Raw genomic sequence first — 19,307 nt, 5'->3', positions numbered from 1 at the left:
TTTCAACCAGTCCCTCAAATTCTCCAGACCTCATGGTCTCCCTCCCTTCCATCAGAGGGCACGGAGTCCACAGAAGGCAGGGGCAGTACCTTAGTTGAATCCAGAATAGATGAGGAAGAGCAGCCTGTTGCCACAAATAACGACTCTCGTTACCAGGCTTTGTTTGCAAGTGGGGTTTCCTGCAGAATAATGGAAATATTTTATCTTTTAGACTAGATATTTTCCTAAAAACTGATCAGTATCCCCTTGTGAAATGGGATGTTTCTTGTATTTGTTCTGAGAAATTTCTCCTGGGAGGCAGCATACAAACATTTCCAAGGCATTAGGAGAAGCCCCAAAGCAGCTTTGATCAGGGAAGTATGGACAATCAATGTGACCTTGCAAACATGCCTCCATAAATGATTTTCTGTCCCCAAAGCAATACAAAAGAAGTGTAGTAATTTTTTGATGTCTTAAAATTCCTGCAAAGTTTACTCTTTGAATTTTATCTCTTCTGGACAACCAGACCTGTCCCCCTGAGAGGGAATGCCAGGAATGTCACCTTGGTGGGGAAATTGGTCTCTCTCTTTGCTTTCAAAACAAAATGGTCAATAAGAATATACACAGATTTCATCATTAGGAAAGAGCCAGAAGAGAAGCTATTTAGAAATGGTGAAAGGGGCTTAGATTCTTTCTAGGGGAACATCTTGAGGAAAGGGAATAATGGAGCAGCTTGGTGACCTCAGTCCTCTTTATGTTGCAGCCACCACTGGGGCGGCTCCCGGCACAAGTGTGGCCCCTGGCAGTTCCAGAACAGGTGAGTCCACGGTTGGCTGAGAAGGCTTCAGAGGTCCTTCAGTAATTAGATGTCTCCTCTAGTTTTATTCTATCTATGAGTAATATCATAATATTTTCATTGCCCTTGAATTTGTTCCAAATGTGTTTTTTTGTATTTTTCTTTCTTAGAGGCTACAACTTCCCTGGTAGGACAGGGAACGACAAGAAGAGGAACAGGCCCAGGTGAGCACTGCAGGGCATCACATCCGCATTCTAATTACACCAAAAAAGGTGGTGCCTGGATACGTATTCCTGTCACTCTTGTCTCCCATATCAAACACCCTTAGGTTATGTAATATCATTAATTGACTAAATTCTAGAGACTCAATTTCATTCTTATTTTCTGTGGTTTGCCTATTCCTCTCCCACCCACAAGACCATCATACAGCCATTTGGCAAACAGTTATAAAGATTATGTAGAGAGAGAGCTCTGATCTTCATGTCCCTAACTCTAGAGAAAAGAAGACCCAATAAGTAAACTGGATTTTGGCAAATATTCCATTGGGCAGTTTCTACAGAAGGATTTACAGACTATCTTTTGGAATTAAAAACCTAGTTTGTTGAAATGTTGGAAAAACACACAGTATTTCCATTTATTTGCTTATCACCCTTTGCCTGCTTCATGGTGATGAGGTATTGAACCATGGGTACCCATCCCTTCTTACTAGTGACCTCTGGTCTGGGCTCTGGAATAACTCATGAATCTGGGAAACACACAACATGCAAGATCAAAGCACTTAGGTGATTGCACACAATCGCTCCTAGGTAACAGGGTCCTTAAATAACCTAACCTGGTACCTCCCACATTACAGACTGGACCCTACTTTCTTTTCTTTCAGAGGCCACAAGTACCACAGGAGGGGCTGGGGCCACAAGATCAGAAGCTGCAGGAGGTGAGATTTTTCTGCTGAGTCCTCAGAGTTCTCATCCTTTGTGTGTGTGTGTGTGTGTGTGTGTGTGTGTGTGTGTGTGTGTGTGTGTGAAGTGAGCAGATAAATGAGAGTGTGGGCCCAGCAAAGAGGGTAACTTCTAGTCAGAAGGGCATCGTGAATGTCTGCCCAAACTGGGTAGTTCCTCCTAAGAATTTCAGACACTGACTACCTAATTTTGGCTTTTGGCCACATCCTGGGTGACAGTGTCAGTTCTCAGGACACTTGTCTGAGGCCCCAAGGTCTGCAGCAGCCACCCAGAACCCCCAGTGCTCTCAGCTGTGCACACTATGATTCTCCAACAAACTATCTATACCTAACAACTGTCCAAAATATATATAATATTTCCGTGTTCCCTTCCCAACAAATGCAAATATTATGAGGCAGAGAACTTTGTCTATTCTTCTCACTGACAGAACAATGTCAGGCCCAGAGGAAGTGCTTACAAAGCTTAAGATGAGTGACAGGTATATTTTATATACAATGTGGCTGTTTACTTCAACTGCTACTACCCGGGTTCACTTGGCCTTGGTAGTAGTTAACAGGGTCCCGAGCTAGGTAGGATGGGCTGCTTAAAATTAGCAGGGAAGGGTATAGACATCTCATGTGTGTACTGTGTATTATGAGCACTGAATGACAATAGTACGGTTACACAAATGAGAACATTTTAAATTTCAAGACTTTCTCCTCTGTCCTGGAGCACCAGGAATCAACATCCCCGGACATGAAATATGTAAAATAAAAAGAAGCTTCCTTTCTTTTTTAATCGGCTACAGAAGAAGGAATGAATAGTCAGTAACAAAACTTTAATCAAGAAGTTAGCAAAAAGTAATTCTAGTTCATTTACCTTTGCAAATCAAGTCTTTAGCAATGATCCTCCGGTGGTTCAGAACCACACGTCTGCTGCACCTCTGCTTCTAGAATGTTGCTGTATTAGCTCCTTTCCTTTTCCCATTTAGGTACTTCTGGTGCTTTCTCTGGGACAACCTCTACATCTGGAGTTTCCAACAAAGGTATTTGAATAAGAGGAAATTCCTTCTTCAGTGGTAGAATAGTACCTTTTATTTCCTACTTGGATGTCAACAACCCCACACCTTATCATTCCTCTGTCCCCTCAGAAGCCACAGATGCTATAGAGGGCAGGGCCAGTACTGGAAGTGAACCCAGAACAGGTGAGGATGAGCCACTGAGGGGGTGGTTGTTGCCATGAAAAATGATTCTGATTATTAGGCATTTATTGTAATTGCCTTGTCCTATGAATAATGTGCATTTCCTGTAGCAAATCATCTAAGGCCAAAGACATTTTCCTGGAAATGTACCCATAGTGTCTTTTGAAATGGTTTGGGTCTTGGGTTTGTTCTGAGAAATTTCTCCTCAGTAAGTTTGATTACATATACACAGTTCTAGAGTATTAGTAGGAGCTGAAAAGAATTTTGGTCCAGGGAAGTGTAGACAATCTAAGTGATGGAATTATGCCCCCATAAATATTTTCATGTCCACAAAGCAATACAAATATTTAGTATTTTCTTAATATCTAATAATCCCAGAAAACTTAGCTTTTCAAATTATATCTCTCATGGGAAAACCAGACCCACCTCCCACTGAAGGAATGCCAGGAATGTTGCTATGGTGGGCCAGGGGGGAGGAATTGGTCTCATTGTGTGCCTTTAAAACACAATGGCCCATGAGAATATACCCAGGTCTCATTAGGAGAGAGCCAGAGGAAAAGCTATTTAGAAATAGTGAAAAGGGGCTTAGTTTTTTCTACAGCCAGGTCTTTGGGAAAGGGGAAAACAGAGCAGCTTGGTGACCTCAGTCTTCTTTATGTTTCAGCCACCACTGGGACAGCTCCTGGCACAAGTGTTACGCCAGGCAGTTCCAGGACAGGTGCATTCACAGGTTGGCTGCGAAGGCTTCAGGGGTCCTCCAGTAGTTAGATGTCACTTCCTACCTTGTTTTGTCTATGCGTCATATCATAACCTTTTTATTGCCTTTGAATATTTTCCAGAAATGTCTTTCCTCTTTTTCACTTTCAGAGGCTACAACTTCACTCGTAGGACTGGGAATGACAAGTGGTGGCACAGGCACAGGTGAGCCTGCTGTGTCATCACATTCACTTTCCAATAATAGCCTGTAAAGGTATTGGCTTGAAGCGTGTCTGTGTCACTGCTTTCTCTACTATTAAATCTTACTGTGATTCATTGATGAAAGTGCAGACCCTGAAATCTCATTTTCATTTTCTGAGCTCTGAGCAGACTCTCCTCCCATCCCCAAAGCCAAGGAGATGGACTGGCAGTTACACAGGTGATCTAGACAGAGCGCTGCTGTCTCCCTGCACAAAATGAGGCCTAAGAAGTAAAAATGGGCCTTTATAGATTTACTGTTAGAAGGATATTATGAGAGCACCATACAGATTACCTTTTGGGAGTAAAAGCCCAGTTTACTGACAAAAGAATAAATGCACAGATGTTCCATTTCTTGCTATCTGTTCCCACTCTGTGGTGACCATGCGTTGACCCATGACAACCTGTCCCTTTTCCTATAGCGACCACTGGGCGAGTCTCTGGGAAGACTCTGGAACCTGGGAATGACAACACAGGTGGGTGGAAAGCACACCTGGGATGCCCCATACAGCTCTCCTGTGAGAGATCCTCAGGGAAGGGGCCTAACTTCCCACACCCCAAGCTCACCTCTGCTTTCTCTTGCTCTCAGAGAGCACAAGTTCCACAGGAGGCAGCGGGACCCCTGCATCAAAAGCCCCAGCAGGTGAGCTTCCTCAGCCTGAGGTTTGGGATTCTCGTTCTCTTTTTGTAACACAAGTAGTACACTTCTTGTTTACTTTGCTCTGTCTCCCACAAATGCAGAGCTCACCAGGTTCAAAGGAAATGCTTCAAACTATGAGTGACAGCGAGATTCTTACCTAGAGTGTTAACTCTATTTTCTTCAACAACTACCACTATGATTTCATTTGTTGTCATAATTCATGGACTCCCAAGCCAGTTAGGATGAGCAACTTAAAATCACCAGCAGAAGCTGCAGATATCTGACATGTGGTGTACTGTAAACACTGGACTATGACACTATCATCAGTTACACAAATGACATCAGTTTAAAAAATCAAGGCACTTTCCTTAGTACCTCAAATTCCTCAGATCTCATGGTTCCCCTCCCATCAGAGGCCTGGGACTCCACAGAGGGCAGGTGAAGATAGCAGCCTATGATTTGGTTGTTGACACAAATAACAACCCTCATTACCAGGGCTTCTTTGCAAGTGGGGTTTCCTATAAAATAACATGTATTTCTTTTTTAGGGACAGTGCATCTGACAACAGATATGTTATCTTTTAGAATATCCTTTAGAATATCCTGATATTCTCCTAAAAATTTATCACTATCTTCCCATGAAATGGGATGCCTTTTGCATTTGTTCAGAAAAAGTTCTCTTGGACTTCTATATACTACTATTTCCTGAGTATTAGTTAAGAGCTTAAATCAACTTTGATCCAGGGAAGTACAGACAATCTTTGTCACATTAGAAACATGACTTTATAGAGCTTTTCCTGTCCTCAAAGCAATACAAATGTTTAGTATTTTCTTGATGTCTTAAAAATCTCAGCAAATTTAACTTTACAAAGGTATTTCTGGCGGGATGATCAGGCCTGTCTCCCTGTGAGGAAATGCCAGAAGGATGGCCTTGGCGGAGGAATTGGTCCCGCTCTTTGCTTTCCAAACAAAATGGTCATTGAGAATATACACAGGTCTCATCATTAGGAGAGAGCCAGGGGAAAAGCTATTTAGTAATGGTGGAAAGGAGCTTAGATTCTTTCTAGAGGCAGATCTTTGGGAAAGGGGAAAATGGAGCAGCTTGGTGACCTCAGTCCTCTTTGTGTTTCAGCCACCACTGGGGCAGCTCCTGGCACCAGTGTTGCCCCTGGCAGTTCCAGGACAGGTGAGTCCACAGGTTGGCTGCGAAGGCTTCAAGGGTGTTTCCGTAATCAGATGTTTCCACAGGTCCTATTTTATCTCCGAGTAATACCGTAACATTTTTATTGCCTTTTATTAATTTCCAAATGTATTTTTCCCATTTTTCTCTCTCAGAGGCTGTAACTTCCCTCGTAGGATGGGAAACGACAAGAGGTGGAACAGGCCCAGGTGAACACTGTAGGGGCATCACCTTGGGAGTATTCTATGGAAGGACTATATATAATACACTTTGAGATTAAAATCCAAGTTTACCGAAATGTTGAATAAATGTGTAGTTTTGTCCATGTATTTGCCCATTCCCCTTTGCCCACTTCTTAATGACAAGGTGCTGACCCATAGCTACCAATCCCTATCTTACTAGTGACCTCTAGGCCAGGCTCTGGAATAACTCATGAACCTGGGAAACATAAAACAGGGAAAATCAAACCACTCAGGAAACTCCACACATTAACTTCTTAGGTCACAGTTTCCTTAAATAACCTAACGCTGTACCTCCCCACATTACAGGCTCATCCTCCCTTTCTTTGCTCTCAGAGACCACAAGTACCACAGGAAAGGGTGGGGCCACAAGATCAGAAGCTGCAGGAGGTGAGCCTTGTCCGATTAAGCCCTCAGAGTTCTCATTGTTTTCCTGCATATATGTGTGCGTGTGTGTGTGTGTATGTGTCTGTCCCCCAAGTGCACAGCGCTGAAGTGAACAAATAAGAATGTGGGCCCAGCAAAGGTGGTGTCTTCAACCTTAATAGACAACATGTTCTGCTTATTTCTGCCTAAGAATTTCAGACACTGATTATCTCCATCTGGCTTTCTGCTGTGTCCTATGTGACAGTGTCGGTTCTCTGGAGACTTGTCTGAACCCGTATCCCAGCAGCAGCCCCCTAGACCCACCCTGCTCTCACTGCTATGCCCATTACAAGTCCTCAAAGTCTCATCACATGCAATTATCTAGCTTGTTATTTATTATGCTTCTTGTTTATTTCTCTGTTCCCTCTCCCACAAACGTAAATCACCTGAGGCAGAGGACTCTTGTTTTCAGTGAAAGAAAAATGACAGGCACAGAGAACATACTTACAAATTAGGGGTGACGGCTATATTCTGAGTGTCATCTGTTTACGTCAACAGCTACCAGCACAATTTCACTTGGTGTCAGCAGCAGTTCTCAGGGTCCCAACAAGGTGTGATGTTAAAATTTCCAGGGGAACATATAAATATCTAATATAATCCTATTCTTAAATGCCTGCTTATCACAATATTCAAAGTTACAAAATTGAGAACATTAGAATAGACCTAGACATTTTCTAGCATAGACAGCTACCTCACTGGATGTGACATAATAAAGTGAAATTAAGCTTCATTTTTAAATAGGCTATAGTGGAAGGAATAGTCAGTATCAGTAAGTTGGAAAAAAAATTATTCATAGTTCATTTTTTTCTGGAACTGAGGTTCTCAAGGAAGATGATCTAGTGGTCCAGGATCAGGTTGTGGATTCCAGTATTGTTTACCCTCTTAGCCCCTTCTCCCTATCATTCTAGTTACTTCTGGTGAATTCTCTGGGACAACCATTGCATCTGGAGTTTCCATCACAGGTAGTTGAATAAGAAGGGAATCCCATTCCTTATTTTGAATGGCTGAGAAGTTTTTAGGCCTGAAATGAGAAAATAGCACCTCAATATTTTTAACAGTATCTCAAATTCTCCAGAGCTCTTTTTCCTCCTTTTTTTCAGAGGCCACAACTCTCACAGAAGTCATAGGCGGTACTGGAAATGAATCCAGAACAGGTGAGGGTGAGCAGCCCATGACTTGGGTGTTGCCATGAATATAACTCTTATTAAGATGACTTGTTCAGAAGCAGGCTTTTCTACAGAACCTTAAGCATTACCGTAAGGACATTCTATCTAAAACAAAATAGATTTTCTTTTATACTTTACATTTTCCTATAAATCTAACATCCTCTTATCAAGAGGATGGCTGTTCTGAGATGGGCGTAAATGGGATTTAATTGTTCTGAGACATCTTCCCTATAACATTATATACAAACACTCCCATGGTAGCAGTAGAAGCTAAAAACAATTCTGAACCTGGGAAATAGAGATAAAAGAACCTTAGAAACATGCTTACTTAGATGTTCCCTTGCCTAAAAGCATTAGAAATGATTAGCATTAGGTAAAGAGGCACAAAATTACAATTACATAGGAAGAATTTGTTCTGGTAGCCTATGATCTAGCAGGGTGCCTAGAGTAAACAATATTTTAGTTTATATGTAAAACTACCTTGAAGTGAGGATTGTGAATGTTCTCTCCATAAAGCAATGATAAATGTTTGAGGTGATGGCTATGTTTATATAATTGATTATATAATATATATCAATCATTATATAATATATATCCAAACCTCACATTATATCCCACAAATATGTATATTATGTATAAGTTAAAAACAAAAAAAAAATCAGGAAACAATTTTTTGTCTTTCACCCTTGACAGTTAAATAGGTGAGTATGGGAAGTCATAGGCAGAATTTCCCTGTCATGGAATGCCAGGTGTAACACTTCAAGATTGGCCCTTTATGCCTCTGGTTATTGATTAATTCATGGGAGAGCACATCATCAGAGTGGGAGTTAGAGAAAGGACTGTTTGATACAGTAATGATGACAACAGATTTCTTTTGAAGGTAGGAGTTCAGGGACAAATAGGGTCACTGTGATGATTCCAGTTCCTTTATGTTTCAGCCACCACTGGGGTAACCCCTGGCACAACTGTTATTCCTAGCAGTTCTAACACAGGTGAGTCAATAGGCTGCAGTGGAATCTTCCACATATCCTCCCATAATTAGATATCTGCTCTGATAGTATCCTTTGCAAAAGCAACACCATATCTTTTCCTTAAAAATATTCTCCAATGAACCTTTTCTTCTTTCTCTCCTGCAGAGCCCACAACATTCCTGGGAGTAACTGGAACCACAAGAGTTGGAAGAGTCACAGGTGAGTGATACTGGGCTATGACCTGTATGCCCTAAAACTCCTTCAAAGAGTTTTTTTAGAAAGTATCCCAAAGGGAGAAGAAGAAAAAGCAAATACCATGGAAAACCTATGCAGAGTAATTATTGAGGAGGAGCTCCCTGGTATCACCAGACATTCAGATATCCAGATAAGATGGCCATTGAACACTGGGAAGATTCATAGCAAATTGGACCTCCCCACGACAATAGTCATCAATCTGGCCAAAGTCAAAAGAAGGGAGAATTCTATAAGCTTCAAAGATGAAAGCAACAACTAACTGGCAAAGGAAAATCCATAAGGCTAACAGCACATTTCTTAGTGGAGACTTTACAAGCTAGGAAAGATTGGAGCCCCATATTTAATCTTCTTAAACAGAATAACTGCCAATCAAGAATTTTGTATCCTGCAAAACTAAATGTCATAAATGATGGAGAAAAAGACTTTTCCAGACAAGCAAACAAGGAGAATTTGTCACTGCTAGACATGCCCTACAGGCAATGCTCTTTGCAAAGGCATGGTAGATACCACCAATTTAAAAATATTTAGAAGTTATAGCTCCTATCTGATATAAAACAACAGCATGAAAGGGAAAACAAAGCAATAAGGTATCATTCAACATGATGGACAGAACAGTTTTAATGCTAACACTCAACATGAATGGTCTAAATGCCCCACTCAGAAGATCACAGACTGATTGAAAGGATAAACAAACACAACTCAAGTATTTGCTGTCTCTAAAAACTGATCTAAACCACAAGAACACAGAGACTCATGGCAAAAGGATGGGAAAAATATTCTTTTTTTTTTTTTTATATATATATATATATATATATATTTTTTTATTGTTGGGGATTCATTGAGGGTACAATAAGCCAGTTACACTGATTGCAATTGTTAGGTAAAGTCCCTCTTGCAATCATGTCTTGCCCCCATAAGGAGTGACACACACTAAGGCCCCACCCTCCTCCCTCCATCCCTCTTTATTCTCCCCCCCCCATAACCTTAATTGTCATTAATTGTCCTCATATCAAGATTGAGTACATAGGATTAATGCTTCTCCATTTTTGTGATGCTTTACTAAGAATAATGTCTTCCACTTCCATCCAGGTTAATACGAAGGATGTAAAGTCTCCATTTTTTTTAATGGCTGAATAGTATTCCATGGTATACATATACCACAGCTTGTTAAGCCATTCCTGGGTTGGTGGGCATTTAGGCTGTTTCCACATTTTGGCAATGGTAAATTGAGCTGCAATAAACAGTCTAGTACAAGTGTCCTTATGATAAAAGGATTTCTTTCCTTCTTGGTAGATGCCCAGTAATGGGATTGCAGGATCAAATGGGAGGTCTAGCTCGAGTGCTTTGAGGTTTCTCCATACTTCCTTCCAGAAAGGTTGTACTAGTTTGCAGTCCCACCAGCAGTGTAAAAGTGTTCCCTTCTCTCCACATCCACGCCAGCATCTGCAGTTTTGAGATTTTGTGATGTGGGCCATTCTCACTGGGGTTAGATGATATCTCAGGGTTGTTTTGATTTGCATTTCTCTAATATATAGAGATGATGAACATTTTTTCATGTGTTTGTTAGCCATTCGTCTGTCGTCTTTAGAGAAAGTTCTATGCATGTCTCTTGCCCATTGATATAAGGGATTGTTGGCTTTTTTTCATGTGGATTAATTTGAGTTCTCTATAGATCCTAGTTATCAAGCTTTTGTCTGATTGAAAATATGCAAATATCCTTTCCCATTGTGTAGGTTGTCTCGGGAAAAATATTCTATACAAATGAAAACTGAAGTAAGCAGGTTTAGCCATTCTCATAGCAGATAAAATAGATTGTAAATAAACAATGTTAAAAAAGGACAAAGATGGTTACTAAATAATAGTAAAGGGAGCAATTCAACAAGAAGACAAAACAATCCTAAGTAAATAGGCACTTAATGTGGGAGCTCCCATTTTTATAAAGCAAATTCTTCGAGACCTAAACAAAAATGAACAGTAGCATCTTAATTGTTGGGGATTTCAACGCTGCGCTGAAAGAAACATACAAATTATTGAAGCAAAAAATGTCTAAAGAAATACTGATCTTAACCAGGGCTTTAGAACAATGAACTTACCAGGCATTAACACACACATACACACACCCCATAAAGTACCATTCAGACATAGAAAGGAACGAAATACAGCTGTTTGGAGCAACTTGGATGGAACTGGAGAGCATTGTTCTAAGTGAAGCATCTCGGGACTGAAAAACCAACACTGCGTGTTCTCACTAATAAGTGAGAGCTAAACAATGGCTACACATGGGCACAAAGTGACATAAAAGACTTCAAAATAAGGAAAGGAGGAGAGTGGGAAAGGGGATGTGGGATAAAAACTTACCTTTTGGTGATGGGCACACCAAGAGCTCTGAGTTAAGCATTATACAAGGTATCTACATAATAAAAAATAGTTGCATGCCCTTAATATTTTGAAATTAATAAAAATAAGTATACAAGCAGTAGAACCAGTGACCAATATTTTTTTTTTAATTAGGTGCTACCGGTGTAGTTTCTGGAAAAACTGTGGAACCTGGAAGTCAAAGCACAGGTAAGTCTGAACATACATGCAAAAGGCGGATATTGGCACGCGGAGTGATGCACCCTGAAACAGCAGCGTGTGTTCCTTTTCACACCCTAGTCTTTACTCCTTCCTTTTCTCTCTCTCTCTCAGAGGCCACAGCTTCCACAGGAGGAAGCGGGAACACACAATCAGAACTTCCCGGAGGTGAACACTTTTACTCTGAGGTTTGGGGGCTATTTATCAAATCTGGTGTTGGTGGCTGCAGTGAACACATGAGTGTGAAGGTGGCCAAGGAAAGGGACCTGGGTTTCCTCTGGGAACACAGCAGGCCAGGGTCACAAGCCTGTGTCTGTGCAGGAACTTCGTGGCCCCACATGCCTTATTCATGTGGGTTGCCAGGGGCCCAGGCTTGCAGAGCTTGCTGTTATACAGCGGGGAGAAGATAAGCCTCTGGCCAGCCTCTGGCCATCAGGGTCCTGATTCTTTCACGCGATTTGCCTTTTGCTCACAGCCCTTAGGAATAACTGTTGCACTTACTCTGTTTGTTGTTCACTGCTGGCCTCAGCTACCAGAACCGGGGAAGCAGCATGAGGGGGGAAATCTGTAAACGTGTTCACTGGTGTCCCAAGGACTAAAACAATATTACACAGAAGAGACGCATAATGAACGTTAGTGGAATGGTGAGATGTCTTAAAGCTTTCATCTTACTTTAACAGGTACGACGACAGTTTCACCAGGAGTCAGCAGCAGTTCACCGAGTTCCAAGCCAGGTAGGGTGGACTAAATATGAGAGTGTTGGAGTGAGGGAGCTCTACTTTAGACATATAGATATCAAAACACCTCAAGTAATTGAGGACAATTTAGAAAGATGAATATGTGGTCTGCTTTTTTTTCTGTCACACCTGGGAGTCCAGTATCTGGAAGTGAAACAGGTGAGAGGGAGATAAGATCGTCACCCACATTCAGACGGGTCTATGGAATGGGCACCCCCATAGCAACACTACTGGGTAGGTGGGCCAGCAAGTGAAGTGTTGGACGTCGATGGTCCATTCCTTTCAGAAACAGAGGTTTTCACAAAAGCTCTGCAGGGGATTCAAGACTTCATTCCCACTTCATATACTGATTGAGCAGTAACCTATGTTGATCCTTTTCTTTCTCTTGTTTTAGGCACTCCAGGAGAATTCTCTAGGACCACGATTATATCTGGCAGTTCCCACACAGGTAAGTTAGCACAAGAAATCTCCATGTTTAACTTTATGATATGATTATTAGACCCACCTGATGAAATATCAACATAATTTCTTTCCCAATATTCCAAAATCCTGAGATTTCATCATTTATAATTTTCCTACCTCGGAGGCCACAACATTAACAGAAGGCAGTGGCTCTCCTGGAATGGGGTCCAGCCCAGGTAAGAATGAACAGCTCACATGTGGAGTTTAGTCGTATGAATTATGACTCTCCATAGGCCTGCCTGCTGGGAGATAATTTTCCTACAGAGTTATTTGCATTTATGTTTAGTTGTTTCTTATACTGAATCAGCTCTGGAAAAAATTCTCAATGCTGGCATCTAGTCTCATAGTTGTAACTTTGTAAAGATGGGTGGTTATGCCCTCAGTATGAGAGATCTGTCCTGTGATGTCATGCGTGTCACTAAGGCGTTGGGAAACCAAGGAACGTTGTATTTCTGGGCAGAAGACTAATGAATCCTGGAAGCATGCCTATTCGGCATAATGGTTTTCTTACTCAAAACAGCAATAATAATATTCAATATATTCCCATGTTGTTGGCACATCAATTATTTTTCTGGTTTTTATCCTACTATAGGTACCGGTGCAACACCAGGAGGCCAAGCAACTGCGAGTGAGACAGGTGAACCTGGAGAAAAACCACCTGCTTCCCTGTCTGGGAGTGGGTGGAATTGCAGGGGAAATTAGGAAATGTTCAACTTGGGAACATTACTGTTTCAATCACTCTGTTAGCGACATGAGCCATAGGGAAGGCATATGATCTCACCTCACCAGGAAGCAGTGAAAGGGCCCTTTCATAGAACAAAGCTACCCCCAGAGTCCTCCTAGAGACAGGTCTTCAGGAGACAAACATTGCAATGATGACCTCAGACTCTTTGTGTTCCAGCCACCACTGGGGTAGCCCCAGGCACCACTCTTGGCCCTGGTGGTTCCAACACAGGTGAGCAGTAGGTGGGCAGATGGGAGTCCACCTGTGAAGAGACTCTCATCCACTGTTATTCGGTGTAGGAGAACTACTCTATCCATTCTACAGGGTTGAGATATTTTCCTCTCTAGCCCATTCGCCTTTCTCTCAGAGGGCTTAACTTCTGCAGGAGAAAGTGGAGCAAAGAGAGCTGGGCTAATCCAACTGAGCTCTGTTTACCTTCTAATAACTTCCCAAGAGTCTTGCCTGAAATATGTCAAAACAGCATGAATTTCCCAGATTTTGTGTGTGTAGGCAAAAATTTAACAGATGTTCTGTATTTGGCATCAATAAATACGATTTGGATACTTCCCAATAAATACAATTCGGACACTTCAACTCTTCCTCCTTCTGTCTTGTGTCTAAGGCTCCTTCATCAGGGCCTTGTGGGGCACATTGCCTGACAGTTATCTGGGTAATTCAGACCCACGTTTATATCCCTGTACTAAACCCTACAAACTGGGGTCAGTGGAGGATTTTCTCTGTAAACTTGCTGAGGAACTTCTCATGTTCCATAGAAAATATATTGAAGAATTCTTAAAGCCAGAAGTCTAGAAAAATAAGCTCACTGGTATATTGAAGAAATAGTTTTGTTTTTCTCTTAAGGGAAAAAATGCCCATATTATGTCACTAACCAAATGACCACAATTCTTTCTTATTTCAGGTACTACTGAGGATATTGCTGACAAAACTGTGGAAACTAGAAGTGCCAACACAGGTCAGGAATTCTGGACAGGGCTGGGGCCAGACAGTCTCTGTGAGCCCCAGAATGTCCTTATTCAGGTTTTATAGCTTCATTTCTCTCTCTCTCTCTCTCTCAGAAGCCACAAGTTTCCCAGGAGGCAGTGGGAGCACGCAAGCAGGAGGGCCAGGAGGTGAGCTTGGGGGGCTTTCGCACCTCTGTATTTGAGTGGCTGCAGTGTGCAAATACTATGAAGGAGTTTGAGGTCCGGGTTTTCATCTTCTCTGGGCCCTACTGTGTCCTATCAAGCTGGGCAATTATTCTGCTTAGGAATTGCATGACCCCAGATATCCCAGCCAGGCTATCCAGTGTCTTGGCTTACAGACACCTTTTCTCTCTTCTGGTAAAAGATAAGAGAGCATGTTTTGTATATTCCAGTCCCTGGGACATCCAGTCCTCCTTACCCAGTTGACTTTCCTTTCCATGGTATTCCACTTTCTGTCATCCCTCTCATGAACTTACACATGATATTTAATGTTTATTTCTTATCTCCCCTCACTGGGAAGCTTCATGAAGGCAATGGATGATGAAAATGTCCCAATGTGTATCAAAAATCCCCACTTACAAAGATAAAACCATATTTAATTCCCCCATAAGCACCTCAGGCACACCAGGGGGGGTGTGGAACAGATAAGGGCAACTTAAAGCCCTCTCCTCCCCTTGCCGCACACGGAGAGGGAAACCCAATAGCAACACATCCATCCCAGGTTGGCCTGGAAAATGAGATGCTAGGAAGTTGTTCATTCCATTCCCTACAGAGGAAAGGGCTTCCAGTGCTTAAAGCTTCCAAGATTAACTGGTGAGCTAGTGAATGCTTTATTGTCCCATTCACTTCTTTGCATTTCAGGTACCACTGGAAAACTTTCCGGAACAACCGTTATACCTGGAAGTTCTAACACAAGTAGGTTAATAAGAACAAAATGCCTCTTATTTAATCTCACATTTCATGCTATCTCTTTTAGGGTTGCTATGATAAAAATAATATCCCAGTATCTCTTGCAAGTATTCCAAGTTCCCACACTTCATCATTTTCCCATATCTTCCCTCAGAGCCCACAACTTCCTTGGAAGAGACTCAGACCACTGGGACTGCACTCGGAACTGGTGAGAATAAACAGCCCCCGATTTAGAGTCATTGGGATTAGGACTAAATTCTTCTTGTGAGAGTTTGCATTTTATTTAGACAGGCCAAGCAAAAAAAAAAAAAAAAATTGTTAGAGAAAAAAAATGTTTTTGAAAATCTACCAATTCTAGAATTGAGTTTTATTGCTCCAAGTCTGAGGATGGGGATGGGATTTCTCCATTGGCAAATGGAGAGCCATCACCAGCATTTTAGCGGGATACATTTTAGCCAGAGTTCAGAAAGTTTTCTTGTGTGTGTAATATAGAAAAAAGCCTTATGGAATCAGAACATAAGCATGTATGTGTGTATAGGTATAAAAAATTGCTTGTTATTTTCTACTTTGAAAACATAAAGTTTTCAACATATTTAACCCTTCCCCACCTGTTCTTTTCTACCTCATGGCAGGCCTTACTGCAGGTCCAGGGAGCCAAGCAGGTGAGCCCTGGGGAAATGCATCTAGTTTCCCTTTTATCAGATCCCCAGATCTGAAGTTGGGGACATTGTCTCTCCATTTTTTTTTTTTTTTTGGTTATGAATTGCTGAAAGTAAGCATCTATATTAAGTTCATCATCAGCCTTGGGTTCAGAGAGATTTCTGTTAGGGCAAATGAATAAATAAATGAACACATTGTATTCCTATTGTTTTGACTTTGTGAGTCACCACGATCACCTCAGTCCCCTTGTGTTTCAGGCACCTCTGGGGTGGTCCCTGGCACACCAGTGGGCCCTGGAAGTTTCAGTACAGGTGGGTCCACAATCTGGCAGCGAATCTTTCTTGTGTGTGTTCTACAAAAGCATGTGTTCCCTTCCGGTGCTTCTCTGCAGAACCACTGCCATCAGATTCCAAACTTCCTGTAACTTTTCCATTTGTGTCTTTTTTCTTTCAGCAGCCACAACTTCCCCTGGGGAGAATCGAACGAGGGCAGTTGAAACCACTACAGGTAAGCATTGACAGACTGCCAGGCAAAGTAGCCTGAATTGTATATAGTATATCTGTACATTTATGAAGAAAATTTTCTGAATAAAATTACTAGGTATCCAGGATTTTCTCTTAAAACTAAAGGTCAGACACTCAAACTCTTTTTCTCCTCTTTTCCTCTGTTGCAAGAAGACTTCACCATGAAAATACGGCATTGACAATGACTTAAGTGATTGGGAGAGAAATAGCTTTCTTTCTCTCGTTGAAATCTAACAGAAGTAATTGAGTTATTGACATTTTTATCATTAAATTTTCTGTGGGATAGCAGTGGCGCATGGGAAACACATACAATTAAATTTTTGATTCTGGAAACCTCTCAAAAGAGCTTGTTGACATTGAGCAAATACATGATTCCCTCACCCACTCCTAGGCCATTACCTTCTCTTCGTGAGTAACGAATTGTCATTTTGATTCCTACCATTCTCTAAGTTCGAGTTCCAATATGATAGCCAAATTTTTGCACATGAAAAATCTAATACTTAGATATGCTCATTACTATTGTCATCATTTTGTCATTGGAGTTCCTTACTATTCTTACATTTCAAAGAAGTTTACACATATTTTAATTAAGGACTTCCAAAGGTCCAAATAAGAATTGTGTGAGTTAAAAATTTTTTTCCAACTTTTCAAACAATTACGCTCATGTATTTAAAGTACAGTAGAACCTCCATAGTTGACCATTTCCCTACATTGAACCACTACCTCAAGTTGACCTAATTTTCATAGACCGGACATCCACCACTGGGTGTGTCAGTACAGTAGGCCTAGTTCCTTATGGTGACCACCTCCACATGTTGACCACTATGTTACAGTCCCTTGGATGGTCATATTACATACAGGTTCTACTTTATATATCACTTTTATAGTCAGAAGGTTTTTTTCCCCCCTGACTTAATAGTAGGTGACAAGACATCTTCAGTCACCTTTCTTAACACTCATTTTGGTTTTCTCTCCTTTTATAAGAAACCACAACTATCCTAGGAGGAAGTAGCACCACTGGAGCAGAAATAAAATCAGGTGAGATTTGGGGGTTTTCATTATTTATTGCCATAGTTTAATTCCAGGTTGATATATTTATTAGGACAGATTTTTTTTAAATGAACTATTCATTTTAGAATAATTTTAAATTATACAAAATTTGCAAAGATAATGCTGAGAATCCCTTTAAAGTGGAATAGAGTTTTGTTTTGTTTTTGTTTGTTTGTTTGTTTGTTTCAAGGCTATAATATTTCAAGGGAACCAAGATTCCTTAGATTTGAATTTTGAACCATATGAGCCCAAATTTCCCAAGTGCTTTCTCTTCTCAGGGATTTACTCAGAGTTCTAAGTCTCTTGAGAGGAGAAATCCAATAATCCTGGCTCTTCAACATTTTTCTCTTTGAAAACAGCTTGGTCTGTATAACATTACAGTACTGATTTCTGTTCAGCATAGAAATCATTCAGATGTCACATTTTAGTTCAAAACTAAAAATTCAAAATGTCCTTTTCTTTTCATTAGGGGCCACCACTAGAGCATTGGGAAGTAAGACAGGTAAATATGGGAAGAGCCATTGATACCTTAGATACGACCTTCAACCTTGGTAGGAATAATCAGAGCAGGGATATTTGCCACTGCATTAACTTTGGCCTTGCAGAGTCACATGGAAAATGTGAAAACTTGGAAAATGTCTCTCTTCTTGTCCAACTATAGGTCCCAGAAGTGTCTTTTGTTGCTTCAAAGTCATGGATAGTCATATTGTTGGCCACATTCATCTGAGGATTATAAATATGTGACCATGTTGCTTTCTCCCCCTCTCCCCACCTAGGCCCTACTGAAGGACCCTCTGCTACAACAGTTGCTCCTGGGAGCTCCAGCTCAGGTAAGCCAGTAAGCTGGGAGGGATACTGGTTGGGATGGACTGCTCAGTAAGTTGTCTCCCTGGGTGATCCTCCCAGGCTTTTCTTAGATTCTTAAAATATTTGCCCTTACTACTGTTACTTCTGCTCTTTCTCAGGGGCAGCACCTTTCTCAGGAACCACTGCAGCAGTAACAGACCTGGGTAAAAATGAGACCGTGAATTCCTTGTAACAATTCTGACTGATTGAATTAAATGCAGAGTGATTTCTGCTCTACAGAAATCTTTGTCTGCATCCCCCAAATCCTTACATTTACATACAGCGGAATATTTTCTCTCATTTTTTTTTCAGAAGCCAACACCACAGCACCAGGGAGCCAAGTCTCTGGCAGTCAAACAGGTGAGCTTGCTAAAAACATGGATATCTCTCTTATTTACTAGTATTCAGAATTAGGAGACTTCTAAAGTGAGAGTTTAGTGTTTGTATTTATTTGGAGGGATGAGGGGGGAGAAAGAAATCAACTCATGGAAAGATATGTAAGGAACCCTTCTATGACTTAAAAGAAATGTACATTTTTCTTCTTAGCCTTTTTTTAAATGTAAAGGAAATGATTTATCAGGACCTTCTCTGTAATTCCAGGCACCAGTGGAGTTGTCTCTGGCCCAACTGTTGGACCTGGAATTCACACCCCAGGTAAGTGTATATTTTCAAAGGCGGTCATCCCTGTTTAACCTCAAGAAGAAATGTGTGTCTCCAAACACCCTTTCCACTTTCTGCATTGCCTCTTCCAGAGGCCAAAACCTCCTGAGAAACCAGTAGAGCCACTGTAATGAAATCAGTGAGGACTACGGATTCAGACAGATGTTAGCACTATCCTTGAGTGCCACTGACTTTGCCTCTGGATCTAAAAGATTGTCATACAGAAACCACTAGAGCCACTGTAATGAAATCAGTGAGGACTAGGGATTCAGACAGATGTTAGCACTATCCTTGAGTGCCACTGACTTTGCCTCTGGATCTAAAAGATTGTCATACAGAAACCACTAGAGCCACTGTAATGAAATCAGTGAGGACTAGGGATTCAGACAGATGTTAGCACTATCCTTGAGTGCCACTGACTTTGCCTCTGGATC

General features: G+C 41.3%; 1 protein-coding gene across 1 annotated transcript in view; it reads left to right on the top strand.

Moving 5' to 3' along the window:
• Window positions 1–19,307, top strand: part of MUC19 (mucin 19, oligomeric) — a 157,878-nt gene that overhangs the window by 123,335 nt on the left and 15,236 nt on the right. Inside the window, 36 exon segments of the mRNA XM_053556581.1 lie at window positions 56–105; window positions 739–796; window positions 946–999; window positions 1,656–1,709; window positions 2,705–2,758; window positions 2,864–2,917; window positions 3,579–3,644; window positions 3,782–3,835; window positions 4,291–4,344; window positions 4,458–4,511; window positions 5,640–5,693; window positions 5,843–5,896; window positions 6,236–6,316; window positions 7,261–7,314; window positions 7,453–7,506; window positions 8,457–8,510; window positions 8,655–8,708; window positions 11,256–11,309; window positions 11,433–11,486; window positions 11,999–12,052; window positions 12,450–12,500; window positions 12,637–12,693; window positions 13,110–13,154; window positions 14,161–14,214; window positions 14,318–14,371; window positions 15,086–15,139; window positions 15,288–15,341; window positions 15,766–15,795; window positions 16,051–16,104; window positions 16,247–16,300; window positions 17,302–17,355; window positions 17,837–17,869; window positions 18,144–18,197; window positions 18,333–18,377; window positions 18,526–18,570; window positions 18,802–18,867. Of these exon segments, the coding sequence (XP_053412556.1) occupies window positions 56–105; window positions 739–796; window positions 946–999; window positions 1,656–1,709; window positions 2,705–2,758; window positions 2,864–2,917; window positions 3,579–3,644; window positions 3,782–3,835; window positions 4,291–4,344; window positions 4,458–4,511; window positions 5,640–5,693; window positions 5,843–5,896; window positions 6,236–6,316; window positions 7,261–7,314; window positions 7,453–7,506; window positions 8,457–8,510; window positions 8,655–8,708; window positions 11,256–11,309; window positions 11,433–11,486; window positions 11,999–12,052; window positions 12,450–12,500; window positions 12,637–12,693; window positions 13,110–13,154; window positions 14,161–14,214; window positions 14,318–14,371; window positions 15,086–15,139; window positions 15,288–15,341; window positions 15,766–15,795; window positions 16,051–16,104; window positions 16,247–16,300; window positions 17,302–17,355; window positions 17,837–17,869; window positions 18,144–18,197; window positions 18,333–18,377; window positions 18,526–18,570; window positions 18,802–18,867 (1,923 nt within the window).

The sequence above is a fragment of the Nycticebus coucang genome, chromosome 12 (assembly GCF_027406575.1).
Source record: "Nycticebus coucang isolate mNycCou1 chromosome 12, mNycCou1.pri, whole genome shotgun sequence".
Taxonomy (NCBI): Eukaryota; Metazoa; Chordata; class Mammalia; order Primates; family Lorisidae; genus Nycticebus; species Nycticebus coucang.
This window is presented reverse-complemented; position numbering and strand designations above follow the sequence as displayed.